General features: G+C 48.5%; 1 protein-coding gene across 1 annotated transcript in view; it reads left to right on the top strand.

Moving 5' to 3' along the window:
• mcf2l2 (MCF.2 cell line derived transforming sequence-like 2) overlaps positions 1 to 15,134 on the top strand; it is a 94,771-nt gene that overhangs the window by 12,814 nt on the left and 66,823 nt on the right. The window contains exons 2-4 of the mRNA XM_068743807.1: positions 9,693 to 9,776; positions 11,627 to 11,741; positions 12,437 to 12,527. Of these exons, the coding sequence (XP_068599908.1) occupies positions 9,693 to 9,776; positions 11,627 to 11,741; positions 12,437 to 12,527 (290 nt within the window). The remainder of the gene's footprint in view (positions 1 to 9,692; positions 9,777 to 11,626; positions 11,742 to 12,436; positions 12,528 to 15,134) is intronic.

Below are 15,134 nucleotides of genomic sequence, written 5' to 3'. Positions count from 1 at the left end.
TGAGCTCGAGACCTCGCTGACAGAACTCCTTACGTTTCTTTTGTTCCGTGGACTCAGAGGAGGCTAGTCCTGCAGCCTTTTACAGGACTTGAAGTTCTAAGACTCTGGCTAAGGCACTGGCCAGGATCTCTCCTCCCCACCATTCCATTCTCCATTGATGCACTTATTTTCTCTTGACTTGTGTCAGCATTACAATTGCTCACAATTCTGTCCAACAGAATACAAGATAGACTATTTTACCTGGACAATATCATATGGTCAATTATAGCTGGCCAATTCCACCTTCCATCTGTGCTCCATGGCATTGATTTTTGTGGCGGGGTATTGTTACCTCCGCCAAGCAGGTTCTGTTTTTGAGGCTGTTTATCTGTCTGTTAGCAGGATCACGGAAAAACTGCTGGATGGATCTTGATGAAAACAATCTGACGATGGGTCTTGGACTAGCTTGGATTTCATAAAATTTTGAGAGCGATCCGGATACCCATCTGGATACAAAAAAAATTGGATTTCCCCATTTACTTATAATGGATGCTTTTTAAAATATAAATATATTATATCTTGTAAAATATGCATTTAATTCGCTCACCAAAAATCACAGTCATAATTCAATTCAGTTTTATTTATATAGCGCAGTGTTTCTCAATTATTTTCTGTCGCGCCCCCCCTAGGAAGAAAAAAACATTTTGCGCCCCCCCCCCAAAAAAACAAACTCTTGTATCCTTATTAACATACAAAGAAATATGAAAGAGAAAGAAATATCGATCAACTTACAACAAAGAATAACTTTATTACCATTTTTTTTAGTCTGCAACAGAAAATGAGGAAGCCAGGTCTTTCTTCTTCTTCTCCCACCGTAGATTGTTTACAACCGCTCTTCTTCTGCTTATACTCCCTGCGCGCACTCTGACAATCAGGGCGCCACTGCCAACTACTGGAGTGGATGTGCAATTACACGTTAATCTCGTAATGCAAAAAAACATTTTCTCCGGGGTCACAGGCGCCCCCCCCCACCATTTGAGAACCACTGATATAGCGCCAGATCATAACAGGAAGTCATCTCAAGGCACTTTACAGGATTAGAACCCAACTTAACCCACAAGAGCAAGAACTTTGGAGACAGAGGCAAGGAAAAACTTCCCTTTAACAGGCAGAGACCTTGGACAGAACCTAGGCTCATGGTGGACGGCCATCTGTCTGACCGGCTGGGTTGAGAGAGAGAGAGAGCGAGAGACTAAAGAGCTGCTATATAAAGCTAGAAATGCTAATGCTAGCGATATGGACATCAGTGTTGAGGGCCACAGGTCCAGGTTCTGCAGCACCACGGACAGAAGGACCTGTTTCCGCCCTGTTTCCATCCTTTGCTCCATCTCAAAGGTCATGGAGAGAATAATCCAGGAGCAAATCAACCGCTACCTCGCCGAGCATAGCCTGCTCTTTGAATTCCAATCGGGCTTCAGAACATCCCACTCCACTGACACATGCCTCATATATCTGACCGACTACGTCGAGCGTGAAGTAGACTCGGGCAAATACTGCGGCATGGTCATGCTGGACCTCCAGAAGGCCTTTGACACCGTTAACCATTCAATCCTATGAAAGTACGATGAAATCGTACTTTGAGGGACGAGAACAAATGGTGGACATAAACGGAACCTTGTCCTCGTCCCTCCCGGTGAGCTGTGGAGTTCCTCAAGGCAGCATTCTAGGGCCGTTACTGTTCCTCCTATACATTAACGACATGAATGCTGCCTGTAACTGCAAATTGTTCCTGTTTGCCGATGACTCAGCACTACTGATTTCGGGAGAGGACAAAGTGCAGGTTGAGGAAGCTCTCAGCTCTGAGGTCACCAGAATCCGTACTTGGCTTACCGATAACAAACTGTCACTACATCTTGGAAAAACAGAATCTATTCTTTTTGGGTCAAGACACTCTCTAAGTGAGATAAATGTTGATGATTTCAAGGTCACAGTCGATAATACAGTCATCTCCAGCAAAGAAGAGATTACCTATTTGGGCTGTGTTCTTGACAAATACCTGTCTGGCGATAGTATGGCAACTAAGGTGATCAAAAAAGTCAATCAGAGAACAAGATTTTTGGGCAGAATGTCTGCTTTTGTCAACAAAAGTGCTCTCCGGACGCTTGCTGGAGCCCTCGTTCAGCCCCTCTTTGACTATGCTAGCACCTCCTGGTATTCCAACATCAAAATGTCCCTGAAAACCAGGCTCCAAACCTGGAGACAGGGTTAAACAACTCAAAATGGGATTGGCATTTAAAATAGTCAATGCAGCTCTGCCCTCAGTCCCCTCAATCCCTGCATACCTGAATAAACACCTCCACAGATTTAGTGACACCCACAGCCACAACACTAGAGGGAGCTCAAACAACAACCTGATTACCCCCTCCTATAGGACTAACATTCACCTTTCAGGGGGGCAGAAATGGAGATAGTCATCGCGACTCTAATAATAATAATACTGCATTGATTTTATATAGCTTTTTTATATAGCTTTTCTGGGTACTCAAAGACGCTTTACATGGTATGTGCATTATTCATTCACTCCATACTTGGGAAGATGACAGGGGCGAGGCTGCCAATCTCAGCCATCAGTAAAATGCCAAGAACAATCCAGAACCTTTTGATGAGGATATAGATCACCATGTGGGCGGTGTGAATCCAGTTAGGAGGGGAACAAGATGCTTAGCGGAGGTTTGTGTTTGTTTGTGCCACCACAAAAACTCGACATAGAACTTTATACTAGATTTAAACTTACACATCTGAAGTTAACACCATGTTCATGATAGCACTGGAGGAGATGCAAACAGGTTTCATGTGTTCCTCAAAGCTGCTGCTTTACCTATTGGTACAGCCCCCATGGCATGATGGAGTCTGTCCAGGAGGGGCTCTCTTCAATCAGGAAGCCCTGCTGCTAAACGTTTCCCGAGACAGAGAACCACGAGCTTCCACCCAATGCATCCAACATGGCTTGAATCCTTGGCATTGGATAGCGGTCAGGGACTGATTTACAGTTTAGTTCTGCCTTGCATGGCAGCATACGCCCTCGGGAGAGTGAATGTTCGTGTGAATGGGTGAATGTTAGGCTTAATGTAAGGTGCTTTGAGCACCGTGAAAGCGCTATATGAGTGCAGTCCATTTACCATTCTCTGAAGTTGTGACGGAGGCTCAGCGCACAATCTTTCTTGGAAACACATATGATGAATATGGAGAGCACGATGGTTTAACGGGCATTTTGTATTTACATTGTGGAGACGCTTTGGCACCAACATGTAGGACTTATGCTCATCCTGAGAAAAAGCAAGGACTTCATGCTATGCTCGACGCACTTTCCAACCAAAGACGTACTTTAGTTCATCCTCGGTGTATTTGTTCAGGGTGTGTTTTTTACAGTGTGTTCTGGTTGGTCAGCAGGTCCATTGACTAATGATGAACATGAACCCTGATTGGACCTGAAGCTCAAACCCAAGTCCAACCATTTCTTACATTACATTTCTTAATATTAGACACACTTTAGCACTAAAGTGCTCACATTCCTATAGTGATGTTCACGGGCTTTTGAAGTGGGTCAGACCTCACATGGTCAGGATCCAGCCTGCTGGTCCGCAGGGTGTGTTTCATTCTCAGGAATAATGCATGTATGTGTGTGTGTGTGTGTGGGAGAGAGGGAGAGAGAGAGAGACAGAGAGAGAGAGAGAGAGAGAAAGAGAGAGCGAGAGAAAGACAGAGAGAGACAGAGACAGAGAGAGAGAGAGAGAGAGAGAGAGAGAGACAGACACAGAGAGAGACACAGAGAGAGAGAGAGAGAGAGAGAGAGAGAGAGAGAGACCTCTTATGAGTAGATTCTGTTTTGACATCCTCTCATTGTCTTCTTGCTGACACCTTCTTCCTGAGAGAAACAGGAAACCTGCATTTCTGGTATAACCATCCAGCATCCATCCATCCACCATCCATCCATCATCCATCCACCATCCATCCACCCACCATCCATCCACCATCCAGCATCCAGCATCCATCCATCCACCCACCATCCACCATCCATCCAACCACCAGCCACCCATCCATCCATCCATCCACCATCCACCCACCATCCATCATCCATCCATCCACCATCCATCCACCCACCATCCATCCACCATCCATCCAACCACCAGCCACCCATCCACCCACCATCCACCATCCATCCATCATCCATCCATCCATCCATCATCCATCCATCCACCCACCATCCATCATCCATCCATCCATCCACCATCCATCCATCCACCATCCATCCATCATCCATCCATCCACCCACCATCCATCATCCATCCATCCATCCATCCACCATCCATCCATCCACCATCCATCCACCATCCATCCAACCACCAGCCACCCATCCATCCATCCATCCACCCACCATCCACCATCCATCCATCATCCATCCATCCATCCATCCATCCACCATCCATCCATTGGGCCTTACCTCATGTAAACTAACTTTAGTATAATTTAAGGACATGTTTTAGGGTACTTCAGGACTTTACTCTGTCAGCACAGTGTGTACCTTTTACAGTGTACAGGTAGTACACTTCGCTTTGGTGCTTTTCTCACATCACTATTAACATTTTCACAGCAGTTCTCTAAATGTTTATGACCAAGAGAGGCATAAGGCTTCATCACATTTTCATTATGACACTTTATTCTCGGTGTTTTCCAACGCAAAAGAAAAATGTCAGATCTCGGTGACGCGACCTGAAAATGCTGAAGACAGTACTACTTGTACAGCCATTTGAAAACTACAGTAAAGTTACACGTTGCTGTAGTTAGGGGAGTATGTGAGTACAAGACACTGAATACATGCGTTTCACATCTTTACTGTTTATGCTCTTTGCATTGTGCAAAGAACAAATACACTCCAGTCCCTGATTTAGAACAAACACAAGAAACAGCCTTTTGGTAAGAGCACTGCACAAACTGGACCCGGTAAACCATTCTGGTCTGTCTGGACCCGGTAAACCATTGTGGTTTGTCTGGACCCGGTAAACCATTGTGGTTTGTCTGGACCCGGTAAACCATTCTGGTCTGTCTGGACCCGGTAAACCATTCTGGTCTGTCTGGACCTGGTAAACCATTGTGGTTTGTCTGGACCCGGTAAACCATTCTGGTCTGTCTGGACCCAGTAAACCATTCTGGTCTGTCTGGACCCGGTAAACCATTGTGGTCTGTCTGGACCCGGTAAACCATTGTGGTCTGTCTGGACCCGGTAAACCATTCTGGTCTGTCTGGACCCGGTAAACCATTCTGGTCTGTCTGGACCCGGTAAACCATTCTGGTCTGTCTGGACACGTGTTCTCATCCACATCACATCAATGCAGCGAGGAAAGAGTCTCCTGGAGTATGAATGAGTGTGTGAATGGGTGAATGTATAAGTACTTTGGGCACCGCGTGGGTGTAGAAAGCGCTACCCAAGTGCAGTCCAAGTACCATTTCAACGTTTTAATCTGCTGCTGTGCCTTCCAGGGCAGGTCATGAGATGTTCAGGAGCTGCACGAGTCACATCTCGACTATCAGCAGACGAGCAGCAGCAGAAACCGAGTCGAGGAAGACAAAAGGCATGAAGCAGCCCAGTTCTCTTCATTCTGAGAGACAAGTTTAACAACTGTATTCGGAGTGAGGGAAGAATTGAGCTGCTATTGAGAGGAGAAAACATTGGACTGTGGAATGTCCTTCATTTTTCCTGAAAGCAGAAAAGGACCTAGAAATCAATATAATAACTAGAAAACGACAATCAGAGATTGCAGACCCCACCTCCAAAAGACTATTGGATCTTGTGAGACAGTAAACAGGGCTTCCGGATCAGAGGGGCCAAACCTGCTCTAGCTTGCTGCTCCGGAACGTACTACAAGACTCCTTCTGGACTCTTTTTCCCATCATGCCATTCGTGTCCCTCCCTCTTAAAGTGGCAGTTTACAGCGCAGGCACAATTCCAGATGTAAAAATAATTCTAGAATCTGGATCCAGATCCGGATCAACGTCATTCTCGGGGAGGACCGAGCCACGGACAAGTCGATTGGGTTACTAGTTTTTGAGTTATGCGCTCAGACAGACAAACAAACAAACAGACAGACAAACGCACCCAATTGCAATACCCTTGCCTCCGCTTCGGCGAGGGTAACAATCGATAACATTAAAGTTAATGATCACCAGGTTTTAGACTTCTCCAGTTCTCCAGTTTTCATATGCTGCTATCAAGCTGTTGGAACTGAAATACAGACTCTGACAAAATGTGACATAATTTATGAAGGAAAAAGCTGATTAAGTCATTCGGTGGATTTATTCAGTATTCTAAACAGGGTAAAGGCATAAAGTGAAGCACAGCTTTAAGGAATGGAATGCAGAAATCCAGAACCAACCAGATCTAGAACCCGGTGCTCTGCTGGCTCACGCCTCAGCCTGCAGGGGGAGCTATGCTGAGCTGCATGCGGCGCTCAGACCCCCTCCAAGCAGCTCGTTCCCCTCCTCACTGGATCCACACCGTCCACACGGAGGCTCCCCACGTGGTTCCGGCTAAACGCCGTATCAGTGCTGACCGGGCGGTGGTCTTTCCTTTGACACTGTCCAGGTGTTGTTTAAAGGACAGTGTTCTGTCGGGGAGGACTGGGACTGTCGCTGTGCATCGTCAACGATGACGTTGCTTCCATGTGTTGCTTCCCTTGTAGAGGTGGAACATTGTTGCTACAGTCTTCTGGACACTGAGCTTGACATGCCTGATTGGTGGCTGTATTCCTACACACAACATAAGAGCGGAGGCTCCGTGGAACGTAGCCTGTATCTCAGCTCGCTGTACTTTACGAGCTCTTTAGCTAGCATGCTAACACGGCAGAGAACTTTACAAGCTGTTTAGCTAGCATGCTAACATGCTAACACGGCAGAGAACTTTACAAGCTGTTTAGCTAGCATGCTAACACGGCAGAGAACTTTACAAGCTGTTTAGCTAACATGCTAACACGGCAGAGAAGAATCCAGGTTGAGTCAGATGACGAGACTCTGAGAACATCCAGCCTGAAAAATCACAGAGTGGAGCAGTCTCTCTCCCCCTCTCTCTCTCTGTCTCTCTCTCTCCCCCTCCCTCTCTCTCTCCCTCTCTGTCTTTCTCTCTATCTCCCTCTCTCTGTCTCTCTGTCTCTCTCCCTCCCTCTCTCTCTCTCCCTCTCTGTCTCTCTCTCTATCTCCCTCTCTCTGTCTCTCTCTCTCTCCCTCTCTCTCTCCCTCCCTCTCGCTGTCTCTCTCTCTCTCCCTCTCGCTCTCCCCCTCTGTCTCTCTCTCTCCCTCCCTCTCTCGCTCCCTCTCTCTCTCTCTCCCTATCTCTCTGTCTCTCTTGCCCTCCCTCTCTCTGTCTCTCTCGCTCTCCCCCCCCCTCTCTCTCTCTCTCTCTCTCTCTCTCTCCCTCTCTCTCTCTGCCCTCCCTCTCTGAATCATGACTGGGCTGTCTGCAGCTTAGAGCTGCTGTTCCACAACTGGAGCTGGAAAAACTGACCACCGACATATTTAACTATAACTCTCTCACACACACACACACACACACACACACACACACACACACACACACACACACACACACACACACACACACACACACACACAGCTTAGGACTCTGAGGAAAGCGAGACCGATCTTGTTTGTCTGGAAGCCTGAACAGCCCGAGCTGGTCCTGGGCGTGATGCTGGTGGTCAGAAGCAGATCTCAGACTGTCCTCACTGGTTTTCAAGACCACGAGATCTTTTATGACTGGGATTACTATTTTCTGGAAGTTACATCACCTCTGAAGGGGCTCGAGCCGGGAAGGCGTGGCGATGAGGCGGGTCAAGCACGTCATAGGTAACCTGCACTGACCTGGAATGTCGCCTGCTCTCAGCTTCTGTTCTGGCTGTACACAAAGTGCCCCCCCCCCAGGGAGGAACACACACATTTCTGTTGGAGCCGTATTCCTGTCTTCCCTCTGCAGCTCGGCGACTGAGCTCACAAAGCATGTCCTGCTACTTTTAAAGAGCAGCTTCGTGGTCTAAGTTGAGACTGCCCAAAGTAACCAATGACGCTGTTTTCATTTCAGTACCTACACTATGGAAGTACAGGTACATTATAAAGTGATGTTGTATATAAACGTACAAATCAAGAATCTCATTGTTCAATAAGTGTGAACATGGACAATGGAATAGAAGCCACCATCTGCTTCTTGTTGTCTGTCCATCGGGGGCCATCAGTCCTTGAAGCGGCGCTTCATAGCCCCGCCCTACTTTGCTGCTACTACAATACTCAGCATCTCTGACCTGAGGTTCTTTGCCTGCTAGCATAACTGGGCTGATGCCTTCCTGAACAGCCAGAGTACCTTTCCTAGAGCCCCTCCCCCCTTGCTGTTTTCATGCAGGAGGCTTTGTGCGTGACATTTGCAAGTTTGCTTCACGCCTGTGACCTAGCTTCCTCATTTATTATCTCACTCACTCATCCGATGACATCGTTGTCGTGTCGCTCCATTTCTATCACGTCGAGGCCCAGCCGTCATGCTTTGTTACGGGTTGGTTTTTCTTTGGCACCGTTGCTGTTTCTAAAAACAACAACATGTTTTCGGACTCCAGACTCGTTACAAAAATCAGTCGTGTCAAAAACGAGTGAATCAGAGAATCATCACCCCCCCCTGGTGAAACCGTCCAGGTGTGGCTAAAACATCCCTGATGCCTGCCGAGGTCGTCCTCGGTAACATTTCACCAGTCTTCACACGTGATTTATGTCTCGTTTTTATACCTCACAATGCTGCAGGAAGCGTCGCTCCGTATTCCACAGCAGCTGAAAAACGTTGGCGTGTTTTGGCCTGAAACACACTTTGACACAAATCCTACCTGCATGTTCTGTAGGTGTGTGTGTGTGTGTGTGTGTGTGTGTGTGTGTGTGTGTGTGCGTGTGTGTGTGTGCGTGTGCGTGGGGGGTTGTCTGTCTCTGTGGGGCCCCGCGATGCGCTGGCGACGTGTCCGGGGTGAGCCCCACTTTTCGCCACGATAAAGCAGCTGTAGATGAAAGGATTGAGGTGACCTCGTCTATACGTGGATGGACGGGTCTTGGTCTAATTTAGATCTCATAAAATCTCTCCAACAATCCCAGTCGTAAAGGGGTCCGATATGAACCAGCATGAAACGCGTCTTCTGGTTCTGATCCAGAATGAGGTCAGGAACAAATATTACATTTTAACATTAAACCCATTTCTGCATTCAAGAACCAGTTAAAAATAAACATCAGCTCTGATTCACTTTGACTTTTCATGTTTGGTGTCCAAAGATACCGAGAACAATGTAGAACCTTCTGGTGCTGATCCAGATCCAGACATAAATATATGACTGGGCTATTTATTTCTTGTTTGTTTGGCAGTGCTTTTCTAGATTTACTTGTTTTTGGCTGATCAATGATTAATCTCTCAGGTTCATTCTGGAAAATATGAGATGTCATAAAGGTGTCTGGATTTTTAGAGTTTAAAGAGTTTACCTGAAAGGTTTTTTTGAATGCCACAGCCGTGTTCATGTGTTCATTATTCACCTGGCGGTGCCGTTTCTTTGAGGCTTTCTCGCCCCCCCCCGTGTGACGGCCGCCTGGCGTCTCTCGCCGTGCAGCATCTATGATTTGTCTGACCAGCGTGTCTCTCCTTGCAGATGAGATCATGCAGCAGGAGATCAGACCCCTGCTGGCTGTTGACATCATAGAGCAGCTTCATCGCCAGTTTGCCTTGCTCTCAGGTACGTGAAACAACGCTCCAGCGTCCCGACTCAGCGTATTTCAACATGAAACGTGTTACAGAATAAAAATCAAATGCAGCGTAGATTTGGATTCTGAATCTGCAGCTTTTTGAGAGCTCTTTTTTCTTTCCTGGCTCAATGCTTTAAGTCACTGTGACTTCTAGGAATTGTGTGTGTGCGTGTGTGTGTGTGTGTGTGTGTGTGTGTGTGTTTCTGAAGGTTTACATCTGCTCTTATATTACGATATTGTCTCCATTGAAGTGAAGAACATCATCTTTCATTAGAACATTGCTTTATCATCCTTCTGTGTGTCCATCCAGGCTGGACACGCAGAATCGCACACATCCTTATTGCAAAATTTAAATTGGGAGGACTTTTAACTCAATGCTGCCATCTTGTGGCTCTTTGAAGCAGCAAACTTTGAAACGTTTGCCATGAAGGCAACTCTTTCTTCATCCTCCTACAAGTGATGGACAAGATGAACAACTATTTTAAATTGTAGCAACTTTATTGGGATACTACTACTATTAATAATAGCAATAATAATAATAATAACACTGTTTTTATTAATAGGTGCCTCTCTTAACACTCTAAAAGATACGAGATGAAAATGACATGACGTTACAATGCCTAGTGCTGAAAGAGTTAAATACCATAGATGAGAGTAATTGTGAATGTATGGGAGATGTGTGTGAGAACGTCGACCAGGACCCCTGGAGTAGACAGGCTGTGTCTGTCTGCAGACGGTGTTAGGACCCCTGGAGTAGACAGGCTGTGTTTGCCTGGACCCCTGGAGTAGACAGGCTGTGTCTGCCTGGACCCCTGGAGTAGACAGGCTGTGTCTGTCTACAGACAGTGTTAGGACCCCATGGAGTAGACAGGCTGTGTCTGTCTACAGATGGTGTTAGGACCCCTGGAGTAGACAGGCTGTGTCTGTCTACAGACGGTGTTAGGACCCCTGGAGTAGACAGGCTGTGTCTGTCTACAGACGGTGTTAGGACCCCTGGAGTAGACAGGCTGTGTCTGCCTGCAGACGGTGTTAGGACCCCTGGAGGAGACAGGCTGTGTCTGTCTACAGACGGTGTTAGGACCCCTGGAGTAGACAGGCTGTGTCTGTCTACAGACAGTGTTAGGACCCCATGGAGTAGACAGACTGTGTCTGCCTGCAGACGGTGTTAGGACCCCTGGAGTAGACAGGCTGTGTCTGCTTGCAGACGGTGTTAGGACCCCTGGAGTAGACAGGCTGTGTCTGTCTACAGACGGTGTTAGGACCCCTGGAGTAGACAGGCTGTGTCTGTCTACAGACGGTGTTAGGACCCCATGGAGTAGACAGGCTGTGTCTGTCTACAGACAGTGTTAGGACCCCATGGAGTAGACAGACTGTGTCTGCCTGCAGACGGTGTTAGGACCCCTGGAGTAGACAGGCTGTGTCTGTCTACAGACGGTGTTAGGACCCCTGGAGTAGACAGGCTGTGTCTGTCTACAGACGGTGTTAGGACCCCTGGAGTAGACAGGCTGTGTCTGCTTGCAGACGGTGTTAGGACCCCTGGAGTAGACAGGCTGTGTCTGTCTACAGACGGTGTTAGGACCCCTGGAGTAGACAGGCTGTGTCTGTCTACAGACGGTGTTAGGACCCCTGGAGTAGACAGGCTGTGTCTGTCTGCAGACGGTGTTAGGACCCCTGGAGTAGACAGGCTGTGTCTGCTTGCAGACGGTGTTAGGACCCCTGGAGTAGACAGGCTGTGTCTGTCTGCAGACGGTGTTAGGACCCCTGGAGTAGACAGGCTGTGTCTGCCTGCAGACGGTGTTAGGACCCCTGGGAATCCGTTTCTTTGTGTTTCTTATTGCAGGAGGGCGTGGTAAAGATGGCGCCCCCATCATCATCTTCCCAGAGCACTCGGGCTTCTGTGACGTTCCAGAGGAGGACTTCCTGAATGTGGTCACTTACCTGACCAGCATCCCCAGGTACACAAACACTCACACACATTCCACTGAAGCTCCGTCACCCTCATTCAGGGTCAGGGGTTGTGGGCTGTCCAATCATCTCAACGTTGCCAGTTTGAATCCCGCTCCATCCCAGTCAATCTCCAGTGTGTCCTTGGGAAGACACTTCGCCCACCTTGCCTGCAGAGTCTCATGCTGGTTAGGTTGTCATTGTAAAGGGGTTCTCAAATGAGCTACCTGGTGGAATAAAGGTAAAACAAATCAGTGCTTTCTGTTCTTGCTGCAGCAATGGAGTTATTCCCGGTCATCTCAGCCTCAAAGGAGGAACTGATAGTCAAAGCAGGGCTGCAGACGAAGGCTGCAGGAAGACACACACACTATAGACAGACAGGCTTTTTGATTCTGAGTTCTCTTCTCAAATAAAGGTTTGGTTCAGTGATCACAATCTAATTCAAGGTGAATACAGAAATACACCGATCGATGCGTCCCTGAGGAGGTACAGGACACCAATACACACAAACTGCACATCTGTGTGAATGTCCAGTTGTTGCCAAACAGAGAGGACCGATTCCAAAAAGTCATGAAAGGTTTTGTGATCCCTGGATAATTAATTACTAAACCTGCTTTTATTCTGTAAGTTGCATTGGTAAACAAATATGAGCTGTAAGTTAAAGTAAAAGTATCAGTTCCATGTAATCTCTGCGTTTTGTCTCCAGTCTGGACGCTGCAAGCATCGGCTTCATCATCATCATCGACCGGCGGAAGGATAGATGGAGTTCAGTAAAGGCGTCCCTGTCCAGGATCGCTGTAAGTCAGACTAGAATAGACTAGTCGAGACGAGACTAGTCGAGACGAGACGAGACGAGACTAGAATAGAATAGAATATGTATTAATTGTCATTACTACAAGAGTAACATACTTGCCAGTTCTCCAATCATTCATATCTCCATGGACGGGTATCGACCAGCAGGTTCTTGGACCAGCAGGTTTAAGACCATCAGGATCTTAGACCAGCAGGTCTTGGACTAGCAGGTTTTGGACCAGCAGGTTTTAGACCAGCAGGATTTGGACCAGCAGGTTCTTGGACCTGGATAATTATTAAACCTGCTTTTATTCTGCTTTAGAGCAGCGGTCTCCAACCTTTTTCCTGCCACGGACCGGTTTCATGCCGGGCAATTTTTTCGCGGCCCGGGGGTAATTAAATTAAAAAAGAGGAATATAATCTTACCAATAAACTTTATATTATGCACTTGCAATAACTATTAAACAAATATTACACCAATATCTACTCACCATAAATTGTGGTCCCAATAATTACTTCTGTCCTTCATGTTCACCTTTTTTCTTTCATAAATTCCATATTCTTGTTTTTTACTTCAGGGTTCTTGGTCTCTCTGTGCCGAAGCAGTGTTGAACCCTTCATTGCCTCATTAACGAAGCCAAGTGGCTGTAGATTCAAGATTCAAGATACTTTATTATCATTATGCGAACATAATAAAATCGCGTGAAGGCCCACGGCTTAAGGCACTCATCGGAACATAACGAAAAACAAAAAATACAAAATCTCTTCTAAAGCAACAAAACATGTACACAGAGAGAATGAGAATCGGCAAACAATAGTGCAAATCAGCAACAGCAGCACAGCAGGGCAGGTACCGAGCGTCCCCAGGGGGACAGGCACCGAGCGTCCATTCCGAGTCCCAGCTCACCGCAAGGGAACGACTGCTTTCACAGCCCGGGGGAAGAAGCTGTTCCTGAGCCTCGTAGTGCTGCTTCTTATTGTCCTGAACCGCCTCCCTGATGGGAGCGGGACAAACAGTCTGTGGCCCGGGTGGGTGGGGTCTGTGGCGATGCATCTGGCCCTCCTCTGGACTCTGGTGTCGCGCCTCGAGGCGGGGCGGGGTCATGCCCTCACTATCCCTCCATGTCGTCACCTCACAGTCCTCCTGCAATCACCTCACTCCCGTCACCTGTGTTTCTGTCAGCACCTGCAACCCGTCAGCAATCAGCCCGGACACTACTTAGACCCAGCTCAGCCCTCTGCTCCCTGCCAGATTGTCAGTGATGCGTCCTACTTTCCAGCACTTGTACCAGACCTCCCATGCACCGACCCTGCCTGTCTCCCGGACCCTGCCTCTTCGCCTGCCCCTTGTGGTCCATCTGTCTGCCCTGCCTGACCACCCGGTGTCTGACCCTTGCCTGCCCCTTGGACCTGGGCAGCCATTCCCCCTGCCACAGCTCCCCACCAGGTCCCCCAGGGTGCCAACCACACTGTTGTCCCGGAAATACACCAGGACATGAGGGAGGTGTGCAGTACATCTGGAAGCGCCTCCCTCCCTCCACGACGTCCCTGTGTCGGTGCCGGGGATCTCCTGCCAGGGGCCTCTCCGCCCAGGGGGGGCTTGGGTTCCCCGTCGGGCCCCGGCCGGAAGAGCGCAGGCCTCGCCGCCTTCTCCAGGCAAGATCTCCCGTGCCACCAGCCCCTCACGCCTGCCCTCATCGTTCCGCCACCCGGTGTCTGACCCTCGCCTGCCCCTTGGACCTGACTCTGCGCCTGCCCCCCCCCCCCCCCCCCCCCCCCCCCCCCCCCCCCCCCCCCCCCCCGGACCCATCTGCCTGACCTGCCTGACCACCCTGCATGTCTCCTGGACCTTCCTTGTGCCTGCTTCCCCCCCGGATCTGTCTGCCTTGCATTTGGGTCCTACCCTGCCCTAGGCCGTGACATCTGGAGGTGTAAAACTGAGTTCAAGTCAGGCAGACGGTGACCCACAATCCCCTGAGCTGTCCTCACCACCCGGGATAGGTCCTTCCTGTCCTGCGCCGTGCAGCTGCCGTACCACACGGTCGCACTGAGACACAGGATGCTCTCTATCGTGGCCCGGTAAAAGTCTTCAAGCAGCACAGAGGAGAGTCCAGCCCGCTTCAGCTTCCTGAGGAAGAAGAGCCGTTGCTGGGCCTTCTTCACCAGGTGTCTGTGTTGAGTGTCCAGGAGAGGTCAGAGGAGATGTGGATGCCCAGGAATTTAATGTTCTCCACACGCTCCACTGCTTCCCCTCGTATGCACAGGGGGGCGTGTTCAGTCTTCCTGGACCTCCTGTAGTCCACTATGACCTCCTTGGTCTTGCTGGTGTTCAGAACAAGGCTGTTACTCGAGCACCACAGCATCAGGTTCTGGACCTCCTCTCTGTAGTGGGTCTCATCGTTGTTGGAGATGTGACCCACCACAGTGGTGTCGTCCGCAAACTTGTTTGTGGAGTGGATGGCAACGTATCAAGAGGCAAATTTGACATTGGAGAAAATCCGGTTGTTTTTCAAAATAAAACATATTTTAGACGCTAATAATCGATACAACGGAAATGTTATAAATTAGTTATTCTTTCTGTGCGGCCCGGTAACAAAGCCTCACGGACCGGT

This window comes from Brachionichthys hirsutus, chromosome 9 (assembly GCF_040956055.1).
Source record: "Brachionichthys hirsutus isolate HB-005 chromosome 9, CSIRO-AGI_Bhir_v1, whole genome shotgun sequence".
NCBI classification, from domain to species: domain Eukaryota; kingdom Metazoa; phylum Chordata; class Actinopteri; order Lophiiformes; family Brachionichthyidae; genus Brachionichthys; species Brachionichthys hirsutus.
This window is presented reverse-complemented; position numbering and strand designations above follow the sequence as displayed.